General features: G+C 44.2%; 1 protein-coding gene across 4 annotated transcripts in view; it reads left to right on the forward strand.

The window, feature by feature from the left end:
- The window catches only part of DOCK5 (dedicator of cytokinesis 5), a 271412-nt gene that overhangs the window by 46826 nt on the left and 197868 nt on the right, over positions 1 to 26718 (forward strand). For all 4 annotated transcript variants that reach the window (XR_004539947.1, XM_033950084.1, XM_033950083.1 and 1 more), the window contains exon 2: positions 13576 to 13659. Coding sequence is in view for 3 of the 4 variants with exons in the window: in XM_033950083.1 (XP_033805974.1) it covers positions 13576 to 13659 (84 nt within the window). In the remaining variant the exon portion in view is untranslated. The remainder of the gene's footprint in view (positions 1 to 13575; positions 13660 to 26718) is intronic.

Consider the following 26718-nt stretch of genomic DNA (forward strand, 5'->3'; position numbering starts at 1 on the left):
TCAGTGATCTGTGCAGTTGGTTGGGGGTGTGATTCTGATCATCCCCATTTGTTTGAGGACATCTTGTGAATCAGCCGATCGGACCCGGATCAGATCGTTAGGGGAGTTTAATGAATCTGGCCCAATGTGTACTCCAGTCATGATCCAAAAATTCATATCACCAATGGTACCTGGCATCCCTCTCTTTGGTCAGACCACCACAAATACACTTTCACCATCAACTGGCCTCAAAATAACACAAAACCCAAGCCACAAAAAACAACCTTCAAATCTAGACAGAAAATTGAGCCTGCCACATTCTGGGATAAAGTTGACCCTATAATCGCCCCCATCGACCCAACTGACTTCGTAAATCACTGGCGCATCCTAAGTGAAACAACCTTGAACGAGCTAGCCCCTGAAAAAACCAAACATAGAACCTGCAGATCCTCAGACAAGTGGTTCGACTCCGAACTCCTCCTACAAAAAAGGCATTGCAGACAACTTGAAAGATCTTGGAGAAAAAAGAAAAATGATCAAACCAAATCCGCTTGGAGAACCCAAATCAAACTATACAACATCAAACTTAAAGAAAAGCGCAAAACATACTACTCTAAACTAATTGGCACAAACACCTCTGACACAAAAACACTCTTCAACTTAGTAAAAAAACTTACGGACACAAACCCATTCCTTGCCACTCAAGGCAATAAACCACCAACAGCTTCTCAACTAGCAGACCACTTCAAACACAAGATCACTACAATCAGAAATACCTTCAACAACTCAACCACCAAACTCTACGAGATAATAACCCCCACAACGGAAGAAGCCATATCTGCAGACAGAACATGGACCACATTCCCAACCCTACAATGGTCTGATTTGAACAGACTATACAAAAAATACAGCCACACCTCATGCGACTTGAACTACTGCCCATCGTATCTGCTTACAAATGCCTCCCTTAAATTCAAAACCAACCTCATGCAATGGATTCAAAGCACTCTCATAGAAGGTCAATTCCCACAAGATCTTGGAGAGATCATAATCACACCCCTACTGAAAGATCAAAAAGGCCCTATAGACGCTCCTACCAACTACAGACCTATCGCTTCGATCCCATTATATGTCAAACTGATTGAAGGACTTGTGGCTCAATACCTCACCAACTACCTATTTGACCATAATATACTTCACTCCTCTCAATCAGGATTTAGATCTCACCACAGCACGGAAACACTACTAGCAACACTACTAGACATAGCCCGACAACACCTCAGTAAAGGACACAGGATCCTAATTATCCAACTAGATCTTTCCGCCGCCTTCGATCTAGTCGATCACACCATATTACTCCAGATACTTGATGCAATCGGGATCTCAGGGGTGGTTTACAATTGGTTCCAAGGATTCCTTAAAACAAGAACGTACAGAGTTAAGACAAACAACACGAAATCTAACCCATGGTCAAATCCATGCGGAGTCCCACAGGGGTCACCACTATCGCCCATTCTATTCAATCTCTTCATCTCCTCCCTCGGCACCACTTTAGACAACCTAAATGTAACATCATTCAGCTACGCAGATGACATAACTATTCTCCTCCCCTTTGAAATCCAAGACCACACCTCAACAGGACACCTGGAAATAATTCTGGATGAAGTAGAAAAATGGATGACAAACCACAAACTGAAACTAAACTCGGACAAAACCAAATTCCTAATGCTTGAAACGGACAAAAACCCATCCATAACAGACCTAGAAATTAAAGCAACCAAATACCCAATCCAGACCTCACTCAGAATCTTGGGAGTGCTGATAGACAGATGCTGCACTATGCAGACCCAAATCAACAAAACTACCCAAAAAGCATTCTTCACAATGCGCAACTTAAGAAAAATAAGGAAATTCTTTGACAAAGAACACTACAGGATAATTGTACAATCCCTGGTACTAGGTCTCGTGGACTACTGCAATATCCTTTATCTACCATGCCCCACAAACATGATCAAAAAACTTCAAACTGTTCAGAACACAGCCCTTAGACTAATTTACTCACTCGGAAAATTTGACCACATCACCAATGCCTACCTAGACTCACACTGGCTACCGATTCGAGCCAGAATTCAATTCAAACTATACTGTCTACTCTTCAAAGTAATTAACGGTACTGCACCCACCTATCTAAATGACCGCCTAAACCGTAACCTTCCAACCAGAACAAGAAGAACACTGACATCATTCACATACCCACCACTCAAGGGTACTCACCGCAAAAAGCTTTATGATAGCCTCCTGGCAACACATGCTGCAAAACTCGAACCTTCCAACACCAGATTGTTAACCACAACATCAGACCTCAAGACATTCCGTAAAGAAATCAAAACACTGCTGTTCAAAAAGCATATACAATCTACCTAACCTCCCTCACCCCATCCCCCAAGAAACCAAAACACTGCCGTCCAAAACATCTTCCGATGTTATTAAGTCTTTACTATCATTCTGTTATTAAGTCTCTATCCTCAAACTGTATTCTCTATTGTCATGTACCATCCTGGAAATGTCCAGTTCTCTTCTTATGTAATCCGCTTTGAACCGCAAGGTACAAGCGGAATAAAAATCACTAATGTAATGTAATGTAATGTAATCTACACGGGTGTGGCAAAAAAAAATTAATTAACCTACTAAGTTTTTTTTGTCATTTTCTCAGCAACCACTTTGAATTTCAATGAGAAATTTCGGGTATTTAGTTACATTACATACATATTACTATTAAGCAACTTTTAATTATCTTAAGCTATATTGATGTTACTGAACATTTTAGCATTACCACCTAGTGATTTTTGCATATTAAAAATGTTCAAACCAAAAGAAAATTGTGTCAACATTTTGCACTCACTGTGAATGCTTAAAATTTCCATCCCCATTTTTAACGCAGGCCTTCAGATGCTTTGGGAGGTTCTTAACAGCCTTGTCGATTGGTCTCTGTGCCAGGCAGGCTGTCCCAGATCATCTGCAGCACTTCCTGGAGTTTGAAGATTGCTTGTGGCTTTGAATGGAGCTTGTGAAAGGCCTCCAACATTGTTCCCCTGTAGACAAAAGTCTACATCATTGTGACATCATTAACAGTAAGCTGGTACCCCTTTTTTTTAAAAAAAAAAATGATAGTTTTACATTGCAAACATTTTTGAATGTGCAAAAATCGCTGTGCTGAGTGGAATGTGGTTAATGTAGATAGTAACAACAAATAAAGCTATAAATTTTCACGTTGAAATTCCAAGCAGTTGCTGAGAAAACAGCAAAAAAAAACTCTAGGGGATTTTTTTTTTTTGCTTCACCCTGTAGATAGATATTTCTTACCACAGAGTTTCTCAGCTGAGAAAAACCCAGCATGTTGGGAAATCAGATTAATTGAGCAAAGGGTTATCAATAAAACATAACAATCTACTTGATTGATTTTCTGTTATGACAAATCTTATAAAAAGATGACTAAGGCTTAGATTCATTAAACTCACCGGTCTGGATTATTGTTGTGCGATTCGTGGCCGAGTTCTGCTGGGCGACTGATTCACTAAAGAGTCTTCATGCAAATGATCTGATCATATGCACACCCCACGGATCACTGCATAGCGGTCGCGACACACATGCAGACCATCCTGGTTGGCTGTAGATGCGATCCGCGCATGTGCTTGCTCTCCGCACAAGTGAGGTCAAAACAAAGGGGGGAGGAGTGGCATAGGTACAAACAGCAGCTCCTGAAAGGAATCATTTAAAATTGTGCAGGCAGAATGGAACAGAACATGCTTTGCAACCAGACTACGGAACAGAACACGCTTTAAACTCGCGGGTTAAAACCACAGGCTCTCATTGCGCTTTTTGCCCAATATATAAAAAGGGGGGCATATGCATATGTACAGTTTTAAATTTTTTATGTTGATGGTTTTCAGGGTGGCAGAGAGCAGGGAGATTTTTAGGGATTTCAGGGTGGCAGAAAGCAAGAGAGTTGGCAAGGACAGTAGCGACTGGTCCTCAGCAGTCGCTTCATTTTGGCTCGGCAAACTCAATCGGTGTTCCTTCAGTTTAGTGAATCGATGGCTTCCTACTTATGCATGGCATTTCCCCTCATTTGCAAGTGCGAATCGGATCGGAGATTGATCACACAGCTGTTTAGTGAATTGGGTCGGGGAACAATCGGGTCGGGAAGCGATCGCAAAACCATCGGTATATGATCGGTAAGCTTTGTGAATCTAGCCCTAAGTCTGCAGTCACACCCAAAGCAAACTTATGCAATTTAACCCTGCAGATACTCTCTCCCAAGAAGTATTTTAAAACTTGTTAATTCATCACATATTTCTGTTTCTGCTATCTGGTCATTTCCTTCAATGAGGCAGCTGCATAGAGCTCTAGGTAAGAAATCTGTATTTTGGTGAAGATAGGTCTGAGTCACGTTCATTCTGAAGTTAGACTAAGCATTAGTACAAGGATTCTTAACCAGTGGTGTTAGCACCCAGGAAGGTTGTGGGAAGAGATCAAATGGGATGTGGAGATGGACTTGGGAGTAATCATCCGTGAAGACATGAAGGCTACAAATCAGGTGGAAAAAGCCTCAGCAAAGGCTAGACAAATGCTTGGCTGCATCAGAAGAAGCTTTATCAGCCGAAAGCCCAAAGTTATAATGCCGTTATACAGATCCATGGTGAGACCGCACCTGGAGTACTGCGTCCAGTTTTGGAGGCCACACTACCAAAAGGATGTGAAGAGAATTGAGTCGGTTCAGAGAACGGCCACAAGGATGGTCTCAGGACTCAAAAATCTTCTATATGAAGATCGTCTGAGCAGGCTGCGCTTATACTCGCTCGAGGAGTGCAGAGAAAGGGGGGATATGATAGAAACCTTCAAATACATAACGGGCCGCATCAAGGAGGAGGAAATCTTTACTCTTACGGGTCCCACGGTGACAAGAGGACATCCGCTAAAACTTAGAGGAGGAAGATTTCATGGAGACACCAGGAAGTACTTCTTTACCGAGAGGGTGATTGATAGATGGAATGGTCTTCCACGTCAGGTGGTCGAGGCCAGTAGTACGCTAGACTTCAGGAGACGATGGGACAAGCAGGTGGGGTCATTACAGAGGTATAATAGAGGATAGTTTCTCGAGGGGGGAGGGATCTTGGTTGGACAGACTTGTTGGGCCGCTGGCCCTTTTCTGCTGTTATATTCTATGCTTCTATGTAAAGTGAAGGCAGTTGTTAGAACAGCTATTGGTAGTATGGACTTTGTACTGTTGTAACTGTATTGACATGTTAGCAGCTAACAGCGACATATGAAACTTTCAGTAGTGACCGGGGACTTAGCCAGCCCTCCAATTTTGGGGTTACCCAGGATGGACTTAGGGGAGGGCAATGATCCAGTCTTCCTCCCCTCTTTCCCCGTGCATTAAACATACCTTTGCTGGCAGGGATGCCAATGTCCCACCAGCCAGAGAAATGCAGTGCCTGAGCCATTCCCCTCCTCCTTGCACTGCTTCTGTAATGAGAACTGAGCTTTGTGCGAGAAATCCTGTCTCTGTTCTGGCCGACTGACAATTTTTTTATCTCCCTCTTGCCGCCCCCTGTGTACCTTTTTGAATCCCTGGTGGTCCAGTGGTGTGCCAGGCATGAGTGAGCTGCCTGCGCTCCTGCTCTGCACTGAGCCCCTCCCTGAATGGCTGCCTCGAGTTCTCTTGGCCCAGCGGTGTACCGGGCATGAGCGAGCTTTTTGTTCTCTTGCCCGGCCTTGGGCCACTCCCTGAATGACTGCCGCCAGTTCTCACAAGTCCTGTGAGAAATAGTGGCAGCCATTCAGTGAGCGGCTCAGCGCCGGGCAGTAGCGCAAAAAGCTCACTCCTGCCTGGTACACTGCTGGACCACAAAAACTCACAGCAGTCATTCAGAGGGGCTCAGCATGGGGCAGGAGTGCGGAAAGCTCGCTCCTGCCAGGCATGTTGCTGGACCACCAGGGATTCAAAAAGGTACGTGGGGGAAGGTGGGAGGGAGGTAAAAAAATTGTCAAAATTGGCTGGGACAGCAGGGATCCCTCCTGTCCCGGCCCACCAGGTCATAGGGCAAGCTATCAATGGTGCTATGCCCACATTACCCCTCTCCTCAAGTCACTGCATTGGCTCCCTATCCATTTCCGCATAGAGTTCAAACTCCTCTTACTGATCTACAAATGTATTTGCTATACAGCTTCTCAATATCTTTCCTCTCATCTCATCTCATCCCTCTTCCCCCCCCCCCACCTCTCTCAAGCAGGACAATCCACTCATTGGATAAGTCTCTCTTATCTGTACCCTTCTTCTCTACAATCAACTCTAGACTCTGTGCCTTTTACCTTGCTGCACCGTATGCCTGGAACAAATTGCCTGACTCGATACGTCAGGCTTTGTCTGGCAGTAGTCAAATCCAGACTTCTTTGAAGATGCTTTCAGTTCCAAACTCCAACTTACCTTCTAAGCACCAATATCTGTAATTCTTCCACCTGAGCAGTGTGTATTGATGCACCTTCTTGTCCAGTTTGTCTGCCTTGACTAGATTGTAAGCTCTTTAGAGCAGGAACCTTCTCTTCTATGTTTTGATGTAAAGTGTTGCATATAACTAGTAGTGCTATAGAAATGATTAGTAGTAGTAGTATATATTGGACAGGTCCCTATTTCTGCTTCTCCACTTCCCCCAATAATAACTTACCTCCAACACCATCTGAACATGTTGCAGGTCTGCTGTTTGCTATATAGTTTCCGAGTAGCGTATTTGCAGGTTTTTATGTTGCTTCACAGTATCTAGCAGTGGAGGGATTTTGTGCTACTGATATTGAGTTGACACGAGAATTTGAAGGCAAGAGTATTATTCAAATTTTCCTGTATCTGCTTTAAGCTGATACAAGGATTGTCTCCAGTTTATCTTTTTTCCTCATTTTGTGTTGCATAGACCATCAAGAGAAACTAGAAACTTCTACTTATTTGCTTATCCAAAAATTAATGGGTGTAGATATAAGACCTTCTTAGAAAGAGCCCTAGCATTTTAAGCTGGTAGGCAACAATCTTGGTTAGGTAAATAAATTCAGCAAGCTATGTTATCCTATTGCAGTTTTCGGAAATTAATTAAGACCACTTTGATCGATAAGTTTATTACTTAGTGAATTTTATTATTGAAATTCTATTTTACAAATATTTGTATTTTTACTGTATTATTGTATTTCGCTGATTGTCCAGCTCTTTTTGGTATAAACCGCCTAGAACTTTTGGTTATCTATAATAATAAAACCCTAGAGCGCGCATGCACTCTTGAAAATTCGTGATTCCTGGCGCCGTGAAGTGTGCTTCTGTGGCAGTATTCTATTTGACACCTCACGGCGCTTGCAGGGGCTGGGGGCGCGTGCGGTGGCTGAAGGCGCGCGACTGTGCTCTCTCCCTGCCTGCGTCCTCGGCGTGTCACCGCCCGCCCTCACTCGCCGCTGCCTCTCACTCGCGCGACTGTGCTCTCTCCCTGCCTGCGTCCTCGCCGTGTCACCTCAGGCCCTCATTTGCCGCTGCCGCCGCTGATCCTCCTCTTCAGAGCAGCCTGCGATCGTGGCCAGCTTTAAAGAACCTCGCAGGCCGCTCTCCAACCTCAGTAGCACGCTCCCTCTGATGCATGGGATCGCGTCAGAGGGAACGTGCTACTGAGTTTGAGACCGGCCTGCTAGGTTCGCTAAAGCCGGCCACCACGATCGCAGGCTGCTTTGAAAAGAGGAGCAGGCCAGAAGACGCCAGGATGGAGGGAGGGTAAGAAGATGATCAATACCGGGAGCCAGGGGGAGAGGGAAAGGGGGCTGCTTTGGGGGGAGGGGTGTGCTGTGGGGGAGACAGAAGGGGCCATGGATAGGGAGAGGGAAAGGGGGCTGCTTTGGGGGGGAGGTGTGCTTGGGACAGACAGCTTTGCTCTGGGGGGGAAGACAGAAGGGGCCCTGGAGAGACAGGGAGAGGGAAAGGGGGCTGCTTTGGGAGGAGGGGTGTTCTTGGGGCAAACAGCTTTGCTCTGGGGGGGAAGACAGAAGGGGCCATGGAGAGACAGGGAGAGGGAAAGGGGGCTGCTTTGGGGGGGGAGGTGTGTGCTGGGGGGGAGACAGAAGGGGCCATGGAGAGATAGGGAGAGGGAAAGGGGGCTGCTTTGGGGGGAGGTGTGCTGGGGACAGACAGCTTTGCTCTGGGGGGAAGACAGAAGAGGGCCATGGAGAGACAGTTAGGGAGAGGGAAAGGGGGCTGCTTTGGGGGGAGGTGTGTGCTGGGGGCAGACAGCTTTGCTCGGGGGGGAGGGGAGACAGAAGGATACAGACAGCAGCCAAGGAGAGAGAGATAAAGAAACACAGACAGACACATCTATTCTAGCACCCGTTAATGTAACGGGCTTAAAGACTAGTTGAAGTATAAAAGAATAAAGTTGTTATTAATATTATTGAATATTTATTTGATGTATATGACGTGAAAAATCTGGGACAGATGTGTTGCATACAGCTTTTTGATACAGGATAGGCAAATTTATTCTTGACTTATAATTAAACAATGAAATATTCAGGCTTGCTTTGTTTAGCTGTGAATTTTAGTATTCGGTGTGTTATATGAGCGTTGCCTGTCAGGTGTGTAACAGCAGAAAGATTGAAGACCTCTGCTGTAAAGAATACTTCAGTGCATTCGCAGTGCTTCTGTTCCAATGGCAACGTTCTGAAAGAGGTTTAAACTATTTTATTCTGGCTTTGCAGTTCTCTTTTGTTGTCGTTGATCTCGTCAATTAAGTTTTGAAACATACAGTTAGAATGAAGTGTGCCCTACGTCAGCCAGAGAGCTGAATACAGTATGTGAGAAGATATGTGATGTGTATACAAAAATGCTGGATCAGTATCGAGAAACAAAGCTCCCCTGGTATGAAACACAGTAGTTAAATTTTGCCATTGATGAAGTCCTTCAAACGAAAACAAACTCCAGACTTAAGAACCAACACAAATCAAATAGCATTGACGACATCCCCCACCCCCATGAAAGCATCTCTAGCAGCATAAAAATAAAAGGAGCGCCAAAGAGGGGAGAATACATTAATAGATCATTCCTTCCTAAAAATAAGATAGCGACCCTTCAGAAATGGCACTTTCAAAGAAAGCAGGAGCTGACATTCAGCACAGCTGAGAGTAGCAGATAAACGTTAGCAGGCGTGGAAAATAGAGAAAGCAGTGACAAGCCATTTAGCTCAAGCCGTATCTTTTCCATACCACTGCAATGTTGTCCATGCATCCTGGAACTGGTTCTGGCCCAAATCTGGACGAGCAAAATAAAGGGAGCCAGACCATCCAAAATTCTCAACCTTCCTCTCAACTCGTACGTATGTTTATTAAAATTTGGTATCCCGCAATTTACAACAGATCAATTGGCTTACAAAACACAATAAAGTTAAAACAAGACAAGAACGCCATTATGAATAGGAAAGACCTAATCTAAATATTAAGGAAAGAAACCTCCCCCCCAATACTTGCTAGCAACCAAGCTTTCTATAACCAGTCCAACATCTCACCAATCCGCTTCTTGCAAATAAAAGGAACCAAGTTAGTTAGTCTTTGGCATTTGTGGGCATTGTTGAGTGTGACACGTTGCCCAGCAAAAAATACCAGAAGCCACTTATGGGACTAACTCATCCACAATTTTAGAGATGGCCACCTGCACCTCTCTCCAAAAAGACTGCATAGAAGAGCAGTCCACAGCCTTCTATGTCACATGTATGGACCCACATTTTAGGAAGCCCTTCATTCAGTTTTTGTTTGGTAATGTGAGTTCTGATTACAATCTGTTTTGGGGTGGGAACAGTGCCAAGGATAGGGAGTATTTAAAGATATTCTAGCACACTGAATGTTCCAGGTCTCGAGACCTTAAAGAGCTTCCTCTTAACTAAGTTGACTGCAGAGTACCTTATATAATCATCTCTAATCAGTCGATCTTGTATGTGTGTTGAGGGCAATTTTAGGACTAAAAAAGGCCAAAAATGCTGTGGCCTGTGTGTAATTCGAGGTTAGGTCCTACATTGCTCCTCTCTTTCCCTCCCCCCCCAGCATCTCCCTTGGCTTTCCCAAACCCACCGCTTCACAGATTTTGGGGAGGGGGGGCAGGAGAACAGAGCAGAAGATGGCTAGAATCCAGAGGATGTGAAGGAGAACAGAGCACAAGATGATTGGGACTTTGTGATTGAGTGGGGACAGTGTGTAGGGGGATCATAATAGGGAATTTTGAGGGGATAATAAAGACTTGGCAGTTGGTAGGTATGAGTGGGTTGGGTTGGGATGGAGGCAAGAGAAAGGGGATGGAGAGTGAGGAAAAGTTGAGCCATAGTGTGAATGACCTGGAAGACTGGTGAGGGGATAAGAAGCACTAAAAAAGGATGGGGTTACTGTGGAAGGGATGGGTCTCTGAAGTGGTTGAGTAAGGGTGGAAATAATGTTCAAGAGAGGCAATATGAGAGTAAGAAACAGAAGAATGGCCTGGAGGCAAGGGAAGGAAAGAGATGGGGGTGGAGCTGGGGCTGAGTGAGAAGTGAGTACAGAGGATGTGAGTGAGTACTAGGGAGTGGATGAAAGAGGAGAGGAGACTAGAGAAGGAAAGAGAGGGGGCAATGGGAGTACTGAAGACGGGATGAGAAGAATATGGAAAAAGCTGTTACATACATGACAGATGAAAAAGGAGAAGATTAGAAATAAGGGTGAGAGAAAGGGAGAATGAGGGTAAAACAAATGGGCAGGCATAAAGAAGGAAGAAAAAAAAACACCCATGAAAAGAAAAATCAGTACCAGACAGATATAGAAAAGACCTGGAAGAAAATAGAAAGGCAAAACCTAGAAAATAATTTAGAAGACTGACACAAGGAAGGTGGGTAGGACTGAGACCAGCCCAATTAGAAAACTAAAATGCTCGGACAACAAAGATGGAAAAGAAAAGTATTATTTAATACTTTTTAAGGACTGAGTTATGTCTGCTTTGAAAAATGGTTTATCTTGCTTGCCCTGGATCAGTAGCATGGAATGTTGCTACTCTTTGGGTTTTGGCCAGGTACTAGTGACCTGGATTGGTCACCATGAGAACGAGCTATTGGGCTTGATGGACCATTGGTCTGACCCAGTAAGGCTATTCTTCTGTTCTTATGGAGGTTTATTAGTTTTTGTTTGGGGCCTGTTGTAAGTATAGTAGCCCTGGAAGAAGGCCCACCGGATCTGTTAACTCATCCTGTGAACTAGAAATTCCTTCGTGTCACATTTTAGTGCCTGTTTCCTGTGTGTGTAGTACTTAGCGCTGCTCAAGTGTTTGCATTGGCCCCAATCCAGGAAGCAATAGACGTCAAATGCTGCTTAAAATGAATGGTGTGCTTGACAGTATGCGTTTCCTTATTTAGTATTAGGACATTTTTCATAAGACATGTGACGAGCAAGAAGAAAAAAAATGGATGTATTCCAAAGTTTGATAGCTTCAGAGTAGATTAGGTTTCTGCTTCCATTTGACAGTTATAGGGTAAACTGTTTGGTGATTAGGGTGTATCTGCCTTCTCAGATCTGCCCAGTTTTCTGTTAATAATTCTTATATTGCACAGTCAGATCCTGTACATTGGAAAATAGATCCTAACTCACAGGAAGAGGTTCTTATTTATTTTAGATATTTACCATATTTTTTGTTCTATAAGACGCACCCCCCCCCCCCCCCTGTAGAGGAGGAAAAACCAAGGAAAAAAATTTGGTTCAGAATTTTTTTTCTTGGTTTTTCCTCCTCTGCAGGGGTGTGTGTCTGGTGGTCTGGTGCTGGGAAGCCCGCAGCCTGAAGCAGCATGAATCAGTCCACCCGCAGGCTATAGCTCTAACCACAAGGCCACTTCTTCCTCCTCACCTATGCATATCAAATTCATTATGTATTGTATGAGTGTTCAAACATGGTAGAAAATGTCACCTTCCCAAAGATTCAGTTGCCTGTGTTTTTACCTCATCTGGGAAGGTAATTGGATTGTCTTTCAGACATGGTTGGCAATATTTAAAGACTGCAATCCATAGATGATTCCAATTGGAAACCCCCCCAAAAAAAAAAAATTCAACAAAAAAACATAAAGGTTCGGCTTCTCAAAATGGCACCAAAATTAACTGATGCCTGAAAAAATGGCACTGCTTGCACACCACTCAAATTATGGTGCCAGTTTAAGAATCACAGTCTGCATTAAAGATAGGCACCGGAAATGTAGGCCATGGTTTTACAGGCCTACATTTCTAGTGCCTGTCTTCAACGCAGAATCACGCTTAGTGGCGCCAAACATCGACTCTGCCCATTACCATGCCTCTTTGACATTTGGCACGGTAAGCTTCTGCATAGATGCGATTCAGATGCCTTTTTTTGTAGGCACCTCTTGGCACCTAATTTTTTCCTAATTAGTTTTTAATTGGTTTTTAAAGGCACAGTCAATTACAGCACCATTATTTGCCAATTAAAGGACTATGCAAAATTGTTATCCTAAATGCCTCATGGCTCCAATCTAGTGGAACAGTTTGTCAGTGGAACCAAAGCAAAGCATGATGTTAACCAAGTTTTTAGCAAGTTTTTAAATGTCTTTTTCTTGTGCTTGTCGTGGTGACAGTATGTTGGATTGTGCTGAATCTGTTTTATTTGATTTGGGGTGGTTTTTATTTTTTACTAATTTTTATGAGTGTTTTGTAAACTGGCTTTGAATGAACAATATTGTTTGTAAGGTGGTCATTTAAATTGTTTTACATATATATTGAGCCCTTGGTCTTCAGAAAAAAACTTGGAATGCCTGTTTTTTTCTGATACGATCAATTTCATTGAAAAGAATGGATCCATTTTTATTATTTCTATTAATTTGTGTTTTTAAGATTGTGCAGGTTATATTAGTCTTGTGGTAGTTAACGGTTAAATTCCTGCTCCACAACAGATCACCGTTTCACTAACTGGAGAGTGCTTCAGTGATCAGAGCCAATAGTCTGTGGCAATGCCATGGAAACTTTCTGGCCCAGTTAAATGGCTTTGAATATCAAGTCCTGTTTTTTTTATTTTTTAAATTTATTTTAGGTATTTATATACCACCTATCAATCAGGTACTATCTATCTATCCCTATCTATCCTGGTAGGCTCATAATCTATCTAATGTACCTGGGGCAATAGAGGATTGAGTGACTTGCCCAGAGTCACAAGGAGCAGTGTGGGATTTGAATTCACAACCTCAGGGTGCTGAGGCTGTTGCTCTAATCACTATGCCACTCCTTCTTCCATATTGTTATATTTGATTGCATGCCAGTGCAGCTGACATTTTAGATGGAAAGGCAGTTTAGTAGAGTTTATAAATAAATATATTGGGCACCACAGCTTAGCAAATCTCATGGTAGTTTTCCTGTGGTAAAATGACTCGGTAATGCCACACTTACCCTAGCTTCATAAACAGCTTAAATGTTTTCAGAATTGAGTAAAGACAACTGCAAGGGAAACACAGAATACATTTTTATATATCTGTGACTGGGGATTTTAATTCTGCTCTCTCCTTCTCTGACCAGCAATCTATAACTATGATACCACCCAGGACGTGGAGCTGTCGCTGCAGGTCGGAGATACTGTTCATATCTTGGAGATGTATGAGGGTAAGTCAAGAGCCCCCTCTTTATATGTTTAGCCATAGATCTGGTTCCAAATCCTCTCTGGGGCTGATGTAGTTATTGCCAGTGCACAGTTTCTTAACATATGTAATTTAAAAAAAAATTGCACCCAATGCTTAATTGTATAAAATAATTGCACACAGAAAATGTGTGCAAATAGGAAAGCATACCAGTTGCCATGAAAATGTGTACATAGGCATGTGTTAGCAGTGGAATCAAAATTTTGTGCACAAAAAAAAATTGTATCAGTACCTGGAATTGTATGCACATAATATAATGCAAAGGCGTATGTCTAGAATGCAATTCTGCACTCAAATATTATTGGTATGGTTGAGTGCTTTACTTTTCATTTCACAGCTGCAGCACCACCCTTTAACCCTCCATTTGGTGATGCAATTGCCTCGGCTCTTTATCTCTCTGCTGCATTTTTTTCATTGACCATCAATTAAAAAAAATAAAAAGTTTATGCTTTTGCAAAACATAAGCAATGGGCATGAAATCCTCACTAATGCTAGCCAGAGAAGAATAAGTTAACTCTTTATTCCTCCACAGACCACACTTCACTGGAAAACCACGCGCTCAGCTTTCAGATTTTCTGTGCCAATACTTGCATCACTGTCAGATTTGAATAGTTCGCTGATATCTATACAAGACCTGGTGCACCGTCTTCTTGTGTGCTTATCTCCTTTTTCTGCATAAGGTTACCATGGAGCAGAAAGCTGCTCAGAGCCCAACACTAAACTCTGTGCTAAGCCTCTTACACTTTATTACATTGGCTTCTTTGCTTGAAAAGAAGGTTCTGTCGCTCTCTGTGGTCTTTCTCTCTGGCATCTCCATATGATAGATATGATAGAAACGTTTGATTTATATTTTTTTCTATTTCTTGATTTCTATTTTGTTCTTATTATTTTTCTTGAGAGACGTTTAAATATCTACGTGGCATAAATGCGCATGAGGCGAGTCTTTCATTTGAAAGGAAGCTGCGGAATGAGAGGGCGTAGGATGAACTTAAGAGGTGAAAGGCAGTCCTGGGGTACCAGTCGGTTTTTCAAGATATCCCTAATGAATATGCGTGAGACAAATTTGCATGCCTGTCACCTTTTTATATGCCAATCTGCTTCATAAATATGTGGGGGTTAGAAAGTGCAGTGGTTAGAGCTACAGCCTCAGCACCCCCAAGGTTGTGGGTTGAAATCCCTCACTGCTCCTTGTGACCCTAGGCAAGTGACTTAATCCCCCCATTGCCCCAGGTACACTAGATAGAGTTTGAGCCCACCAGGACAGACAGGGAAATATGATAAAATACCTGAATGTAAAACCACTTAGGATATACACGGTATATAAATAAATGAATTCATTGGGGATATCTTGAAAACCCGACTGGCTGGAGTTCCCCAGGACAGGTTTAAGAGCCACTTGTCTAAGGAAATACTTTTTTTTACAGAAAGGGTGGTAAATGCATGGAATAGTCTCCCTGTAGAGGTAGCGGAGACATAGACTGTGTCTTAATTCAAGAAAGTATGGGACAGGCACATGGAATTTCTTAAGGAGAGGAAGAGATAGTGGATCCTGCAGATGAGAAGACTGGATAGGCCATTTGGCCTTTTTCTGCTGTTATGTTTCTGTGATAGAACAGTGCAGCCTCAGGAGTCATTTCAAGAGAATAGGTTTTGCTGCTTCCAAGCAAGATTTACCTGTTTTGCTTGGGCTTTGCTTCATATTTCCTCCCTGTTGTTGATATAGAAACAGGGACTGATAGACTGATTCTATCTCTTCTACCCACCATTGCTATGGCAAGGCAGCTGCGATGAAGTGTTCACTTTATATTGTCTTTGGAGACTCTTGTGACATTGGCATGCTGCATTGCTCAAATCCTGGGCCAAGAACTCTGTTTGCCTTGATTGATCTGGCCTGGTCTTAAAGGCTATTGAAGGGTGCATGTAACCCTCTTTTACACCCTGAATGAAGATCCTCACTGTTAAGGGCTGTCCCTCTGGGTGCTGCTGGACTCGGACATTCCTGGGAGCTAAGGAGCAATTTTTGTAGACTGAGCCATTTATTACACATTTTGATTTCAGCCAAAAATGTAAAAATAAGTAGGTCTTCATGGAGAGGCTTTAAGGAAGGTTGTGTCTAGTGTCTGTTCATGTGCTCATATACAACGTGCATGAAACATACATTTTGTATGAGCTAAGCATCAGTACATCTCCTTTTCTCTCCTATCTTCTTCCCCCTCCAGTCTAAACTAAACTAAACCTTAGGTTTGTATACCGCACCATCTCCACAAGCGTAGAGCTCGGCACGGTTTACAGGGCTAGGTTGAAAAGGAGCTACAATGAAGGGTTATAGGAAAGAAGCTAGGAAGATAAAGAGGGACAAGGTACCAAAGAGCGGGAGGTGTTAGATTTTTGAAAAGAGCCAAGTTTTCAGGTGTTTGCAGAAGGATTGGAGGGAGCTTGAAATTCTGAGCAGGGATGTGAGGTTGTTCCAGAGTTCTGTGGTTCTAAAGGGGGGGATGTTCCTAGTTTACCTACGTGGGATATACCTTTTGCAGGGGGGAATGATAGTTTCAGTTTTTGGGAGGATCTAGTGGAATTAGGGTTAGAGGAGTTCCAGAAGAGTGGGATAACGGGAGGGAGGATGCCATGTAGGATCTTGAAAGCTAAACTCTCTGTGGTTCTGATCCACTTTTCTGTAATAGCTCTACCCTCCCACAAGAGCCAAGGACTCTAAAAATTGTAAGTGTACTTCATATGAAGACACATCTAAGGAACAGTTTGGGAAGGGTTATCATATTTGTATCAGTAAAAAAGAGAAATAGCCCCACCCCATCCCAAACCTCCTCATCTCTTTTCCTTCCCTGAGCCTGGCGCTGTGCGTGAATTCTCGGAGGCCCTCCAGACACAGCCTTGAGATCTGGCAGAGTTGGGGGCCTTCCAAAACCTGGTCAAACTTCATGGTTTTCAAAATCTGTCCAGATACCTGGACAGTTCTCTAAAAAGAACATCTGGTAACCCTAAGTTTGGATCTAAGAGAACAAAAATATCAGGTGTCATTCTTAGTAATAATTAAGTCTGAGATGACTATCTCGGAATGATTTTTGGAGCTGGAACACTTGTGCTTCTATTCGAGATGGAGCTGATCCATAGGCCTGGTTTGAACATGTTCCTGATTTTTTTTCTTTTGGGGAGGGGATGGCGGAGGAGAAGAAAGAGAAATTGGCCAGTTCATTTAGCCAGTTCTGCCTCTTCCAGAGTATAAATCCTTCTCATAGAGGGAAAGAACTTATACCAGAAAAGGAGGATCGGGCACTGGTTTGTCATGTAGACGTGGTTGTTAGAGTTCTTCTGGTCATTCTTTTCTGCAGCAAAACATGTAACTATTTAAGCATGACTGAAATAAAGACTGTAAAATGAGTTCTACTGATTATTTGCCTCTTGTCCTTGACCCTTGGCCCAGGAAGTAGTCAATTGGCTCCTACTTACTAGAGAGGAATGCGGCGACTGTAGAGAGCTGTGTGTTTGCTGTGATGCATGTGAGATCAGGAGTGTGTTTACAAAAGAGGTTTCATAAAAATGCAGAGCCAAAATATTTGCTTCTTGTGTCAGATATGACCTTGTAATAAGCACATTCCCAAAACCACATATATTTTCTGCCTTTACTCAAGGCTGCGTTTTACATCTTCTCTCATGCATGACCAGGCTCTCCAAACAGTCTCTGCAAACAAGTTACAGAGGTGAAATTGAGTTTCATGTCTTGGTCAGTCCCTGTATTTTTAATGCACCCTGTTCCCTGACCTCAAGTCAAATGTGTACCTAGAGTTCAAGTTATCCAAATTCTTTGTTGGACTCTGGAGGTTAAATGGTGCCAAAATAATTTTTCCTTTATATTCCCCCCCCCCCCAGTGATTCTGAAGGAGTTCTAAGTAATTATTCAGTGGAGTCAGTGAGTGGCAGCATATCAATGTTCATAGAACATCTGAACCTTTCTAGGATAGCACAAGTCTTTTGAAGAGCAAAGTAAACATCCATTTTATTCATGGCTTGTCAGGCTGTAGTGGTACCATTTCTAAAATGATCACCAGTGGCACTTCTACCTTCTACTGTATATACTCAACTATAAACAGATTTTTTGGCCAAACAAATGGCCTGAAAATAGGGGTCTTGGTTTATATTCGAGCTAACCCTATCCTGCACCCACCGCGGGCCTCCAGTACTATCCTGATGGTCCAGTGGTGTGGGGAGCCAAAGCTGCTGTCAATCCCCTCCTTCCCGGCGACTTTGTGCAGCTAAGCCCGCCTCTTCCCTTCCCTCCCCTCCTGGTCCCCCTGCAGGCCTACCTTAGGTCCCTGGTTGTCCAGTGGTTGGGCAGGGCAGGAGCAAATCCCTTTACGCTGCTGCCCGGCAGACTCCATAGTGGAAAAAATTACTGCCGCGAGATCCTGTGGCAAACTTTGCAAGACTTGCAGTCCCTGCGTTATCACTGTTTATCAAGTTTCACAGTAATCTCTCTTCATTATGGAAAACACAATTTGGTATGGTAATGCCTTTATTCTAAAGTCATAAGAGTATTTCTGTAGCCCTGAAGCAAATCTTCCCCCTTGACAAAGGAACCACAGGAAGTTCATAAGTTTTTGATGGCCCATCAACTTAAAGACATGTTGCCTTCTAAGCCTGCTTGGAAATATTCAGGGTTCTGAAGACAATAGTGAGCACCTGCACCAGATGAATATTCTCTACCATTGATCAGTACCCACTTATTCTGGGCAAACCTTGAGTTTTGAACTGAACATAAACAAAACGAAGGTCATGAATTTGGAAAATGATGAAGATTTTGAGCTTGAAGGCAATTGAAATCCTGGGCTCTTTTGTAAACAAAGACACAACTAGCATGGAACACATACTCCACAGAATAGCATTTGGTTACTCTTCAATGAAGGCTCTCGACAAAGAATTCAAAGGCAAGGACATAACACTCCAAACGAAGATCAGACTTGTTTATGCACTCATTTTCTTAGTGGTCAATTACAGATGCTAAAGCTGGACACTACAGAAAGAAGACAGAAAGAAGATTGACTCATTTGAGCTTTGGTCTTGGAGGGTTTTATGCATGCCATGGACCGCCAGAAGAACTAACAAATCGATTTTGGAAGAGATCAAACCAGCTATGTCACTAGAAGACCAAATGATGATGTTACAACTGTCTTATTTTGGTCATATTATCAGAGGAGAAAGATCATTGGAGAAGAACATCATGTTTGGAAAGATCATAAGAACCAGACTAAACTTAACTAAACCTTAAGCTTATATACAACATCTTCTCTATAGAGATAGATCTTGAATTAGGCGACATGCAATCAGATGGCTGGACATGTTAAAAACAACTATGCCAATTTCTTTTTAGATCTGTAATTCATCAAGTCGCTAGGACCCGAGCATGAGTCAATGACACCTAAGAAGAAGAAGAATCTTGAGTTCTCCTGTGAGGTATCTTGCTGGATTTAATCTGGAGGAAGTGCTGCTTCTATTTCTCATACTGGCAGTGAAATAAGATTTGTCTTGGCCTGCTCTGTAGAACATACCAGGAGCTATTGATATGCCTGTGAGAAACAGTTGTAAGACGGCTGCTCTGAAATGGAACACAGAAGATTTAGAATCAGAAAATAATATTAAATATTGAACTAAGGCCAGTTACTGGGCAGACTTGCACGGTCTGTGTCTGTGTATGGCCGTTTGGTGGAGGATGGGCAGGGGAGGGCTTCAATGGCTGGGGAGGGTTTCAATGGCTGGGAGGGTGTAGATGAGCAGAGATTTCGGCAGTTGGAACCCAAGCATAGTACCGGGTAAAGCTTTGGATTCTTGCCCAGAAATAGCTAAGAAGAAAAAAAAAAAAAAAAAATTTAAATTGAATCAGGTTGGGCAGACTGGATGGATCATTCGGGTCTTTAACTGCCGTCATCTACTATGTTACTATGGAACATCTGTCTTTTGAACTTAAAAGGCAAGCAAAACAGTTGGCAGTCTTATGTCACGTGGCTGGTTTAAACCTTTCAAAAGCTGAATCTTATTAGCAAGGATGATTGTCTGCTCTGTCACATTCTCCCAAAATGTCAGAGGGGCAACCCCCCCCTCCCCTCAGACAATCCAGTTTAAGAATGTATAGTTCATTTGATGGTATAAAAGTCATCTGACTGACGTGGCCATACTTCGACTTGTGTCAGTTTCAGGGGCATATGGTGTTGTCTTAATGGGGATTGTAAAGTTTAATTGTCAAAATTTCAAACATCCAGCAAAAACTCTATTGAAAAAATGGGCATTCTTACATGGCTCATACAGCATTTGTTTTAGACCAGTGGTTCCCAACCCTGTCCTGGAGGACCACCAGGCCAATTGGGGTTTCAGGCTAGCCCTAATGAATATGCATGAGAGAGATTTGCATATAATGGAAGTGACAGGCTTGCAAATGTGCTCCATGCTTATTCATTAGGGCTAGCCTGAAAACCCGATTGGCCTGGTGGTCCTCCAGGACAGTATGGGGAACCACTGTTATAGACAATTTCTTGATTTATTTCCAACTCTGTTTTTTGTGTCATATTCTCCAGACTGAACATAATATCCTCTCCATGGGGGTAAAACACCTCTGTTTGATTACTATCAAATTCCATTCATCAAAGATCATGGTAATTCATACAGAAATTATATGTAGTCTAATGGTAGGATAGAGGCTGAGATCCTAGAGGAACCCTTCTGGTGGATTCTTCTACTAACAAAACCTCTCTGACTCTCCTTAAATCACTTTACTCAAATACTGCAATCCTTTATTATACTTTCATGCTTCAGTTTAATGTTGGTTTTAAAAGACGAGAGAGCTGACCAGATACCCAAGAATGAGCCAGATGAAAAAATGTAAAGAAACAAGAGAAAGAGAAGTATCATCTTTTTACATACACTTCTATTTATTTATTAGGATTTATTTACTATCTTTTTGAAGAAATGTATCCAAGATGGTTTATATCAAGAATAACCTGGATATAGCCTCTAGCTCAAAGGAAAATCATCTTAACCTGGTGGTGGGATCACTCATGGTACATGACTGCTTACCAAAGGGGCAGTTCCAAAATAGAATTGGGGTAATTCAGTATAATGCACTTAGTGCCAATTAGTTGCCTAACTTGCCTCAACCAGAAATGGTGCATTTTTCTACTTGGTTCCAATATTGTGGAACAATTTACCAGTAGCGTTAAGGAAGGAAAAAACATTTCAGAATTTTAAGACATCTAAAAGCACATTTTTTTCAAATGGCTCTCCCGAATTGAATAATGGAATGGAGACCACAATCTGCCTTAATTTGTATTAATTTGCACTGATTCGTGTTGATTTAGAAACATAGAAATAGACGGCAGATAAGGGCCACGGCCCATCCAGTCTGCCCACCTAATGACCCTCCCCTACCATTACCCTGTGAATAGATCCCACGTGTCGATCCCAATTGTCCTTAAAACCAGGCACGCTGCTGGCCTCAATCACCTGAAGTGGAAGATTATTCCATCGATCAACCACCCTTTCAGTGAAAAAGAATTTCCTGGTGTCACCGCGCAGTTTCCCGCCCCTGATTTTCCACGGATGCCCCCTTGTTGCCGTGGGACCCTTCAAAAATAAGATATCTTCCTCTGCCTCAATGCGGCCCGTGAGATACTTGAACGTCTCGATCATGTCTCCCCTCTCTCTGCGCTCCTCGAGCAAGTATAGCTGTAGTTTATCTAGCCGTTCTTCGTACGGGAGATCCTTAAGTCCCGAGACCATCCGGATGACCATTCTCTGGACCGACTCCGGTCTCAGCACATCCTTGCGATAATGCGGCCTCCAGAATTGCACACAGTATTCCAGGTGGGACCTTACCATGGATCTATACAGTGGCATAATGACCTCAGACTTACATCTGACGAAACTCCTGCGTATGCAACCTATGATTTGTCTTGCCTTGGATGAAGCTTGCTCTACTTGATTGGCAGCCTTCATGTCCTCACTGACAATCACTCCTAAGTCTCGCTCAGCTACCGTTCTTGTTAGGATCTCGCCATTAAGGGTATAAGTCTTGCATGGATTTTGGCTGCCCAGGTGCATAACTGTGCATTTTTTGGCATTGAAGCTGAGTTGCCAGGTCCTAGACCAGCACTCCAGTAGGTCGTGCATCATGTTGTCGGGCATTGAATTTTTGTCCGTTGTGCTTTTGCCCACTACATTGCTTAGTTTGGCGTCATCGGCGAATAATGTTATTTTACCACGGAGCCCTTCTGCCAAGTCTCTTATAAAGATATTGAATAGGATCGGGCCCAAGACCGATCCCTGGGGCACTCTACTGATCACCTCCGCCATTTCGGAGGGGGTGCTGTTCACCACTACCCTTTGAAGCCTACCTCCAAGCCAGTTCCCAACCCATTTTGTCAATGTGTCGCCCAATCCTATAAAACTCATCTTGCTTAGCAACCTGCGGTGTGGTACGCTATCGAATGCTTTGCTAAAGTCCAGGTATACGATGTCCAGGGACTCCCCAACATCCAGCTTCCCTGTCACCCAGTCAAAGTAGCTGATCAGGTTGGATTGGCAGGATCTCCCCTTAGTAAATCCATGTTGACGGAGATCCCGTAGATTCTCCTCATTCAGGATCGTATCCAATTGGCGTTTGATTAGAGTTTCCATTAATTTGCTCACTATTGATGTGAGATTCATTGGTCTGTAGTTTGCTGCCTCTATCTTAGCGCCCTTCTTGTGGAGTGGAATGACGTTAGCCGTCTTCCATTCCAACGGGATGCTGCTTGTACTAAGGGAGAGGTTGAAGAGTGCGGACAGTGGTTCCGCCAAGACATCACTCAGTTCCCTGAGCATCCTGGGGTGTAGGTTGTCAGGTCCCATTGCCTTGTTAACCTTGAGCTTTGATAGCTCACCGTAGACACTGCTGGGCGTAAACTCAAAATTACTAAATGGGTCAACTGAGTCAACCCTTGTCTGTAGCTGAGGGCCGAGCCCCGGCGCCTCTCGGGTGAAGACTGAGCAGAAGTATTCATTTTACAGTTGGGATTTATTTATTTCATAAAACAGTTTTAGTAGATATGTTGTAGAAATGTTAATTTCTTTGATGCTCTCAAGCTCTGCCAGTGGCAGATCTGTGAAGTGTGCTGTGCCTGGAGTACCGTATTTTCACATAGATAACGCGCACCCGTGTAAAACGCGCACACGGGTATAGCGCGCAAAAAACACATATTTATGTACATAAATTTTTATATACCGCGCACACCCGTATACCGCACATACTGCCCGACTCTCCTTTCGCCCGCCCCGACTCTCCTCTGGAGACCCCGACTCTGTTTTCGCCCGCCCCGACTCTCCTTTCCTCCTTGAAGTCCTGTCCCTACCCTGAAAGCCTGATGCCCCCCCCCCCCCCGATTCACCCCCCCACAGGACCGCTCGCACCCCCACCCCGAAGGACCGCTCGCACGCACCCGCACCCCCACCCTGAAGGACCGCTCGCACCCCCACCCCGAAGGAGCGCTCGCACTCCCACCCCGAAGGACCGCTTGCACCCCCACCTGAAGAACCGCTCGCACCCCCACAGCCTCACCCCCCTCCCCCATGGAGAAGCTGTCTACCTTGTTTTCGGATGCCAGCGAGCCCAGCTGTTTCCTCTGCCGGCGGTCCCGCCCCTTCTCTGAGCCCTGCTGCGCTGCTTTTTCTTCCGGCGGTCCCGCCCTTTCTCTGACATCAGAGAAAGAGCGGGACTGCCTGAAGAGGAAGCAGCGCAGCACAGGGCTCTGAGAAGGGGCAGGACCGCCGGCAGAGGAAGCAGCTGGGCTGGCATCCGGAAACAAGGTAGACAGTTTCTCCATGGGGGAGGGGGGGAGGCTGTGGGGGTGCGAGCGGTCCTTCGGGTGGGGGTGCGAGCGGTCCTTCGGGGTGGGAGTGTGAGCGCTCCTTCCGGGTGATGAATCGGGCGTCGTGGGGGGGGGGAAACTATGTAAAAAAAATTTTGTACAACGTGCTCACGCGTATAACGCGCAAGGGTATGCGCGGTTTGTAAAAACCACGTATAGCGCGCGCGTTATATGCGAGAAAATACGGTAGTATTAAGACCTGTACTAAAATATGACTGTTTGCTATCAGGCCGCTTCAGAGACTTTTCTATCTCTTAAATTTGTTTTATTTTATTTTTTATCTTCTTTCATTATTTCTATTTTCTGTTTCTTTGATTGTTGATCTTGGACATGTATTATATGTTGTTATTACATATTTTTAGTTGATCAGGTACTTTAGCTAGATTGTGAGCCTTTGGGACAGATAGGGTAGTTTTTTTCAAGTACCTAATTTCATTTTAGTTTGATACTTTGTAAACCGCTAGGTCAATAAAATACGGGAGCGGTATATCAAATCTTAAATAAATATAAACATAACTTTAGATGTGAAAACAGCAGATAATAGCAGTTAAGCACCAAAACAAAAGTGAAGTAGCATGTAGGCCTGAAAATATAGTTATGCACTATTCTGTAATTGGGTGCCTAAGTGTTCTTTTGTGTAACTGCAAAGGGGGCAGTCAGCTGGTAGAGGCACAGGCAGATCCTGGGTGTTCCCATTATTCTTACTTTTTTGCATGGGCGGGACAGATCAAAGGGAGTGTTCCAGAACAGATCTTGGGTGGCCTAAGTTTACTGCTGTAGTGCCGGTGCTAAACGGAAAATACAAAAGGAGGGACCTAAGGTATCTGAGCCAATCAGAGCCTTAGGCCCCTCCCTGTGCATCACATGATGCACCGGGAAGGGGAATGCCTGCCTTTTTGAACTGGTGGGCCTCGGAGCAGGAGGGACTGAGCTTCTCTCCTGCTCTCAACTTCTCACAAGGTACAGGTGTTCGGGGGAGCATCCAGTGGCAGGAGGGATGGGGGAAAGGGGGGGGTGCAAGGGGTCATCTGTTGGCAGGAATAATTGGGCACCCCTCCTGCCATTTTTGTTGCTGCGGGGGGGGGGGTGAGTTCACCTGGCAGGAGGGAGTGGGCATCCCCCCTGATGATTTTCGTTGACGCGAAGCGGGGGTTCCTGGTGCTGGGTAATCGGGGAGAGCCGTCATCAGTGGGAGGGGGGAGCATTTTTCTTTTAATGGGACACACACACAATATCTGTGCTATTTTTTTTTTTTTTTAAACCTGCTGACCTGTTGGGGTTTCTGGTCGGTAGGAGCGATCGCTTTTTCTTGTAGGATGTTAGAGCATCAGTCTGTGGGCTAGTTTGCATGGAATTTTATTATTAATGACCCATTTGCTTGCCCAGATCGGAGAATGAGCGATCGTACGTTAAAACACGCGGTGGGCCGTTTTAGGCGTTGGGTCGACAAATGCGATCAGTTGCTAAACAGTCAAACTGGCTTAGTGATGATCATTGGACAATTAATGACTTTTGTGCATCTAGGCCTGGGTCAGATCTTGTCATCATTCAGGCTTTTTTTTCTGATACTCTCCCTTTCTATCCAAATTCACGGAAGAGAGGGGGAAGTGGATGGGAGGAATAGCCAGATGCTTTGAAGAATACACGAAGAGACCATATTGAAAATGCACACTTTCTTGAGGAGGTCTTTTCTGTTGATGTTCTTTTATTGTTTGTAATTGAATTGTGTTTTGTAAACCGCATTGATCTGTTGTAAATTGTGGGATATCAAATTTTAATAAACATACACACTATAAAATGTTTGAAGGCAGGCTAGTGGAGTGGATGTCATTGACAAACATTAATCAGCACTGTCAAGGCCTCTCATGGGAAGATATTTGGTGACTCACCTTCAGCTCACTTGGATCCAAAGTGACCCCACCTTAAAAAATTAATGAAGACCACTGGCCTAAATGTTACAGCTGCGCGTCTAACTTTCGATATTCCACAACCTCAGTGCCTAAGTTCTGGTCATGCCTCTGACCTGCCCATTCTTCTCCCAAACCCACACCCCCTTGAAGTTACACAATATAGAATTTGCACACTAAGGTTGTAGAACACCAATGTATAACTTCAAATTAGTACCAATTAATACCAGTAATTGGTCTTAGTACCAGTTGGCAGCTAATTTGTCAAGCTGCACTTGTTGCTTTAGGCATTCTATAACTAAGGTGACCATATGACGGGACCGTCCCGTTTTTTAATCTCCTGTCCCATTGTCCCCACACACAGCTTCGGGATGCCAAAATATTCCATTTTCAGGGACAGTGTCCCGAAGCTGTGCGCGGGGACAACGGAACAGGCAATCACTTCCTGTCCCTCCCTGCTGCACAAAAAAACCCCAAAAGCCTCTCTATATGCCCGATTTAACCCCCCCCCCCCGTCCGCCGCTGCTGCTGCTCTGCTTACCTCCCTGCTGCTAATTGCGTCCAGAAGCCTTCTTCCTGATGTCAATTCTGATGTCAGAGAGGACATTCTGGGCTAGCCAGGCAGTGATTGGCTGGCCCTGAATGTCCTCTCTGATGTCAGAATTGACATCGGAAAGAAGGCTTCTGGGCGCGATTAGCAGCAGGGAGGTAAGCAGAGCAGCAGCAGACCGGGGTTGGGGTGGGGGTTAAATCGGGCCTGGAGGGAGGCTTTTTTTTTTTCCATGGCAGGGAGGGAAGGAGGTAGGCAGGCAAGCTGGCTGGCTTTGGCGCGGCAGGGAGGTAGGTAGGCAGGCAGGCAGGCTGGATTTGGAGGTGGGGGTGGGACAAAGTCTGGAAGGCAGTGAGGGGGACATAGGAAGAAGGCACTGGGGGCACTAAGTACATAGGAAGAAGGCACTGAGGGCACTAAGGACATAGGAAGGGACACTAAGGACATGGGAAGGAGGCACTGGGGCACTAAGGACATAGGATGGAGGCACGGGGCACTAAGGACATAGGAAGGGGCACTAAGGACATGGGAAGGAGGCACTGGGGGCACTAAGGACATGGAAAGGAGGCACTGGAGGCACTAAGGACATAGGAAGGGGCACTAAGGACATGGGAAGGAGGCACTGGGGGCACTAAGGACAAGGAAAGGAGGCACTGGAG

Source organism: Geotrypetes seraphini, chromosome 6 (assembly GCF_902459505.1).
Source record: "Geotrypetes seraphini chromosome 6, aGeoSer1.1, whole genome shotgun sequence".
In the NCBI taxonomy this organism is placed as follows: Eukaryota; Metazoa; Chordata; class Amphibia; order Gymnophiona; family Dermophiidae; genus Geotrypetes; species Geotrypetes seraphini.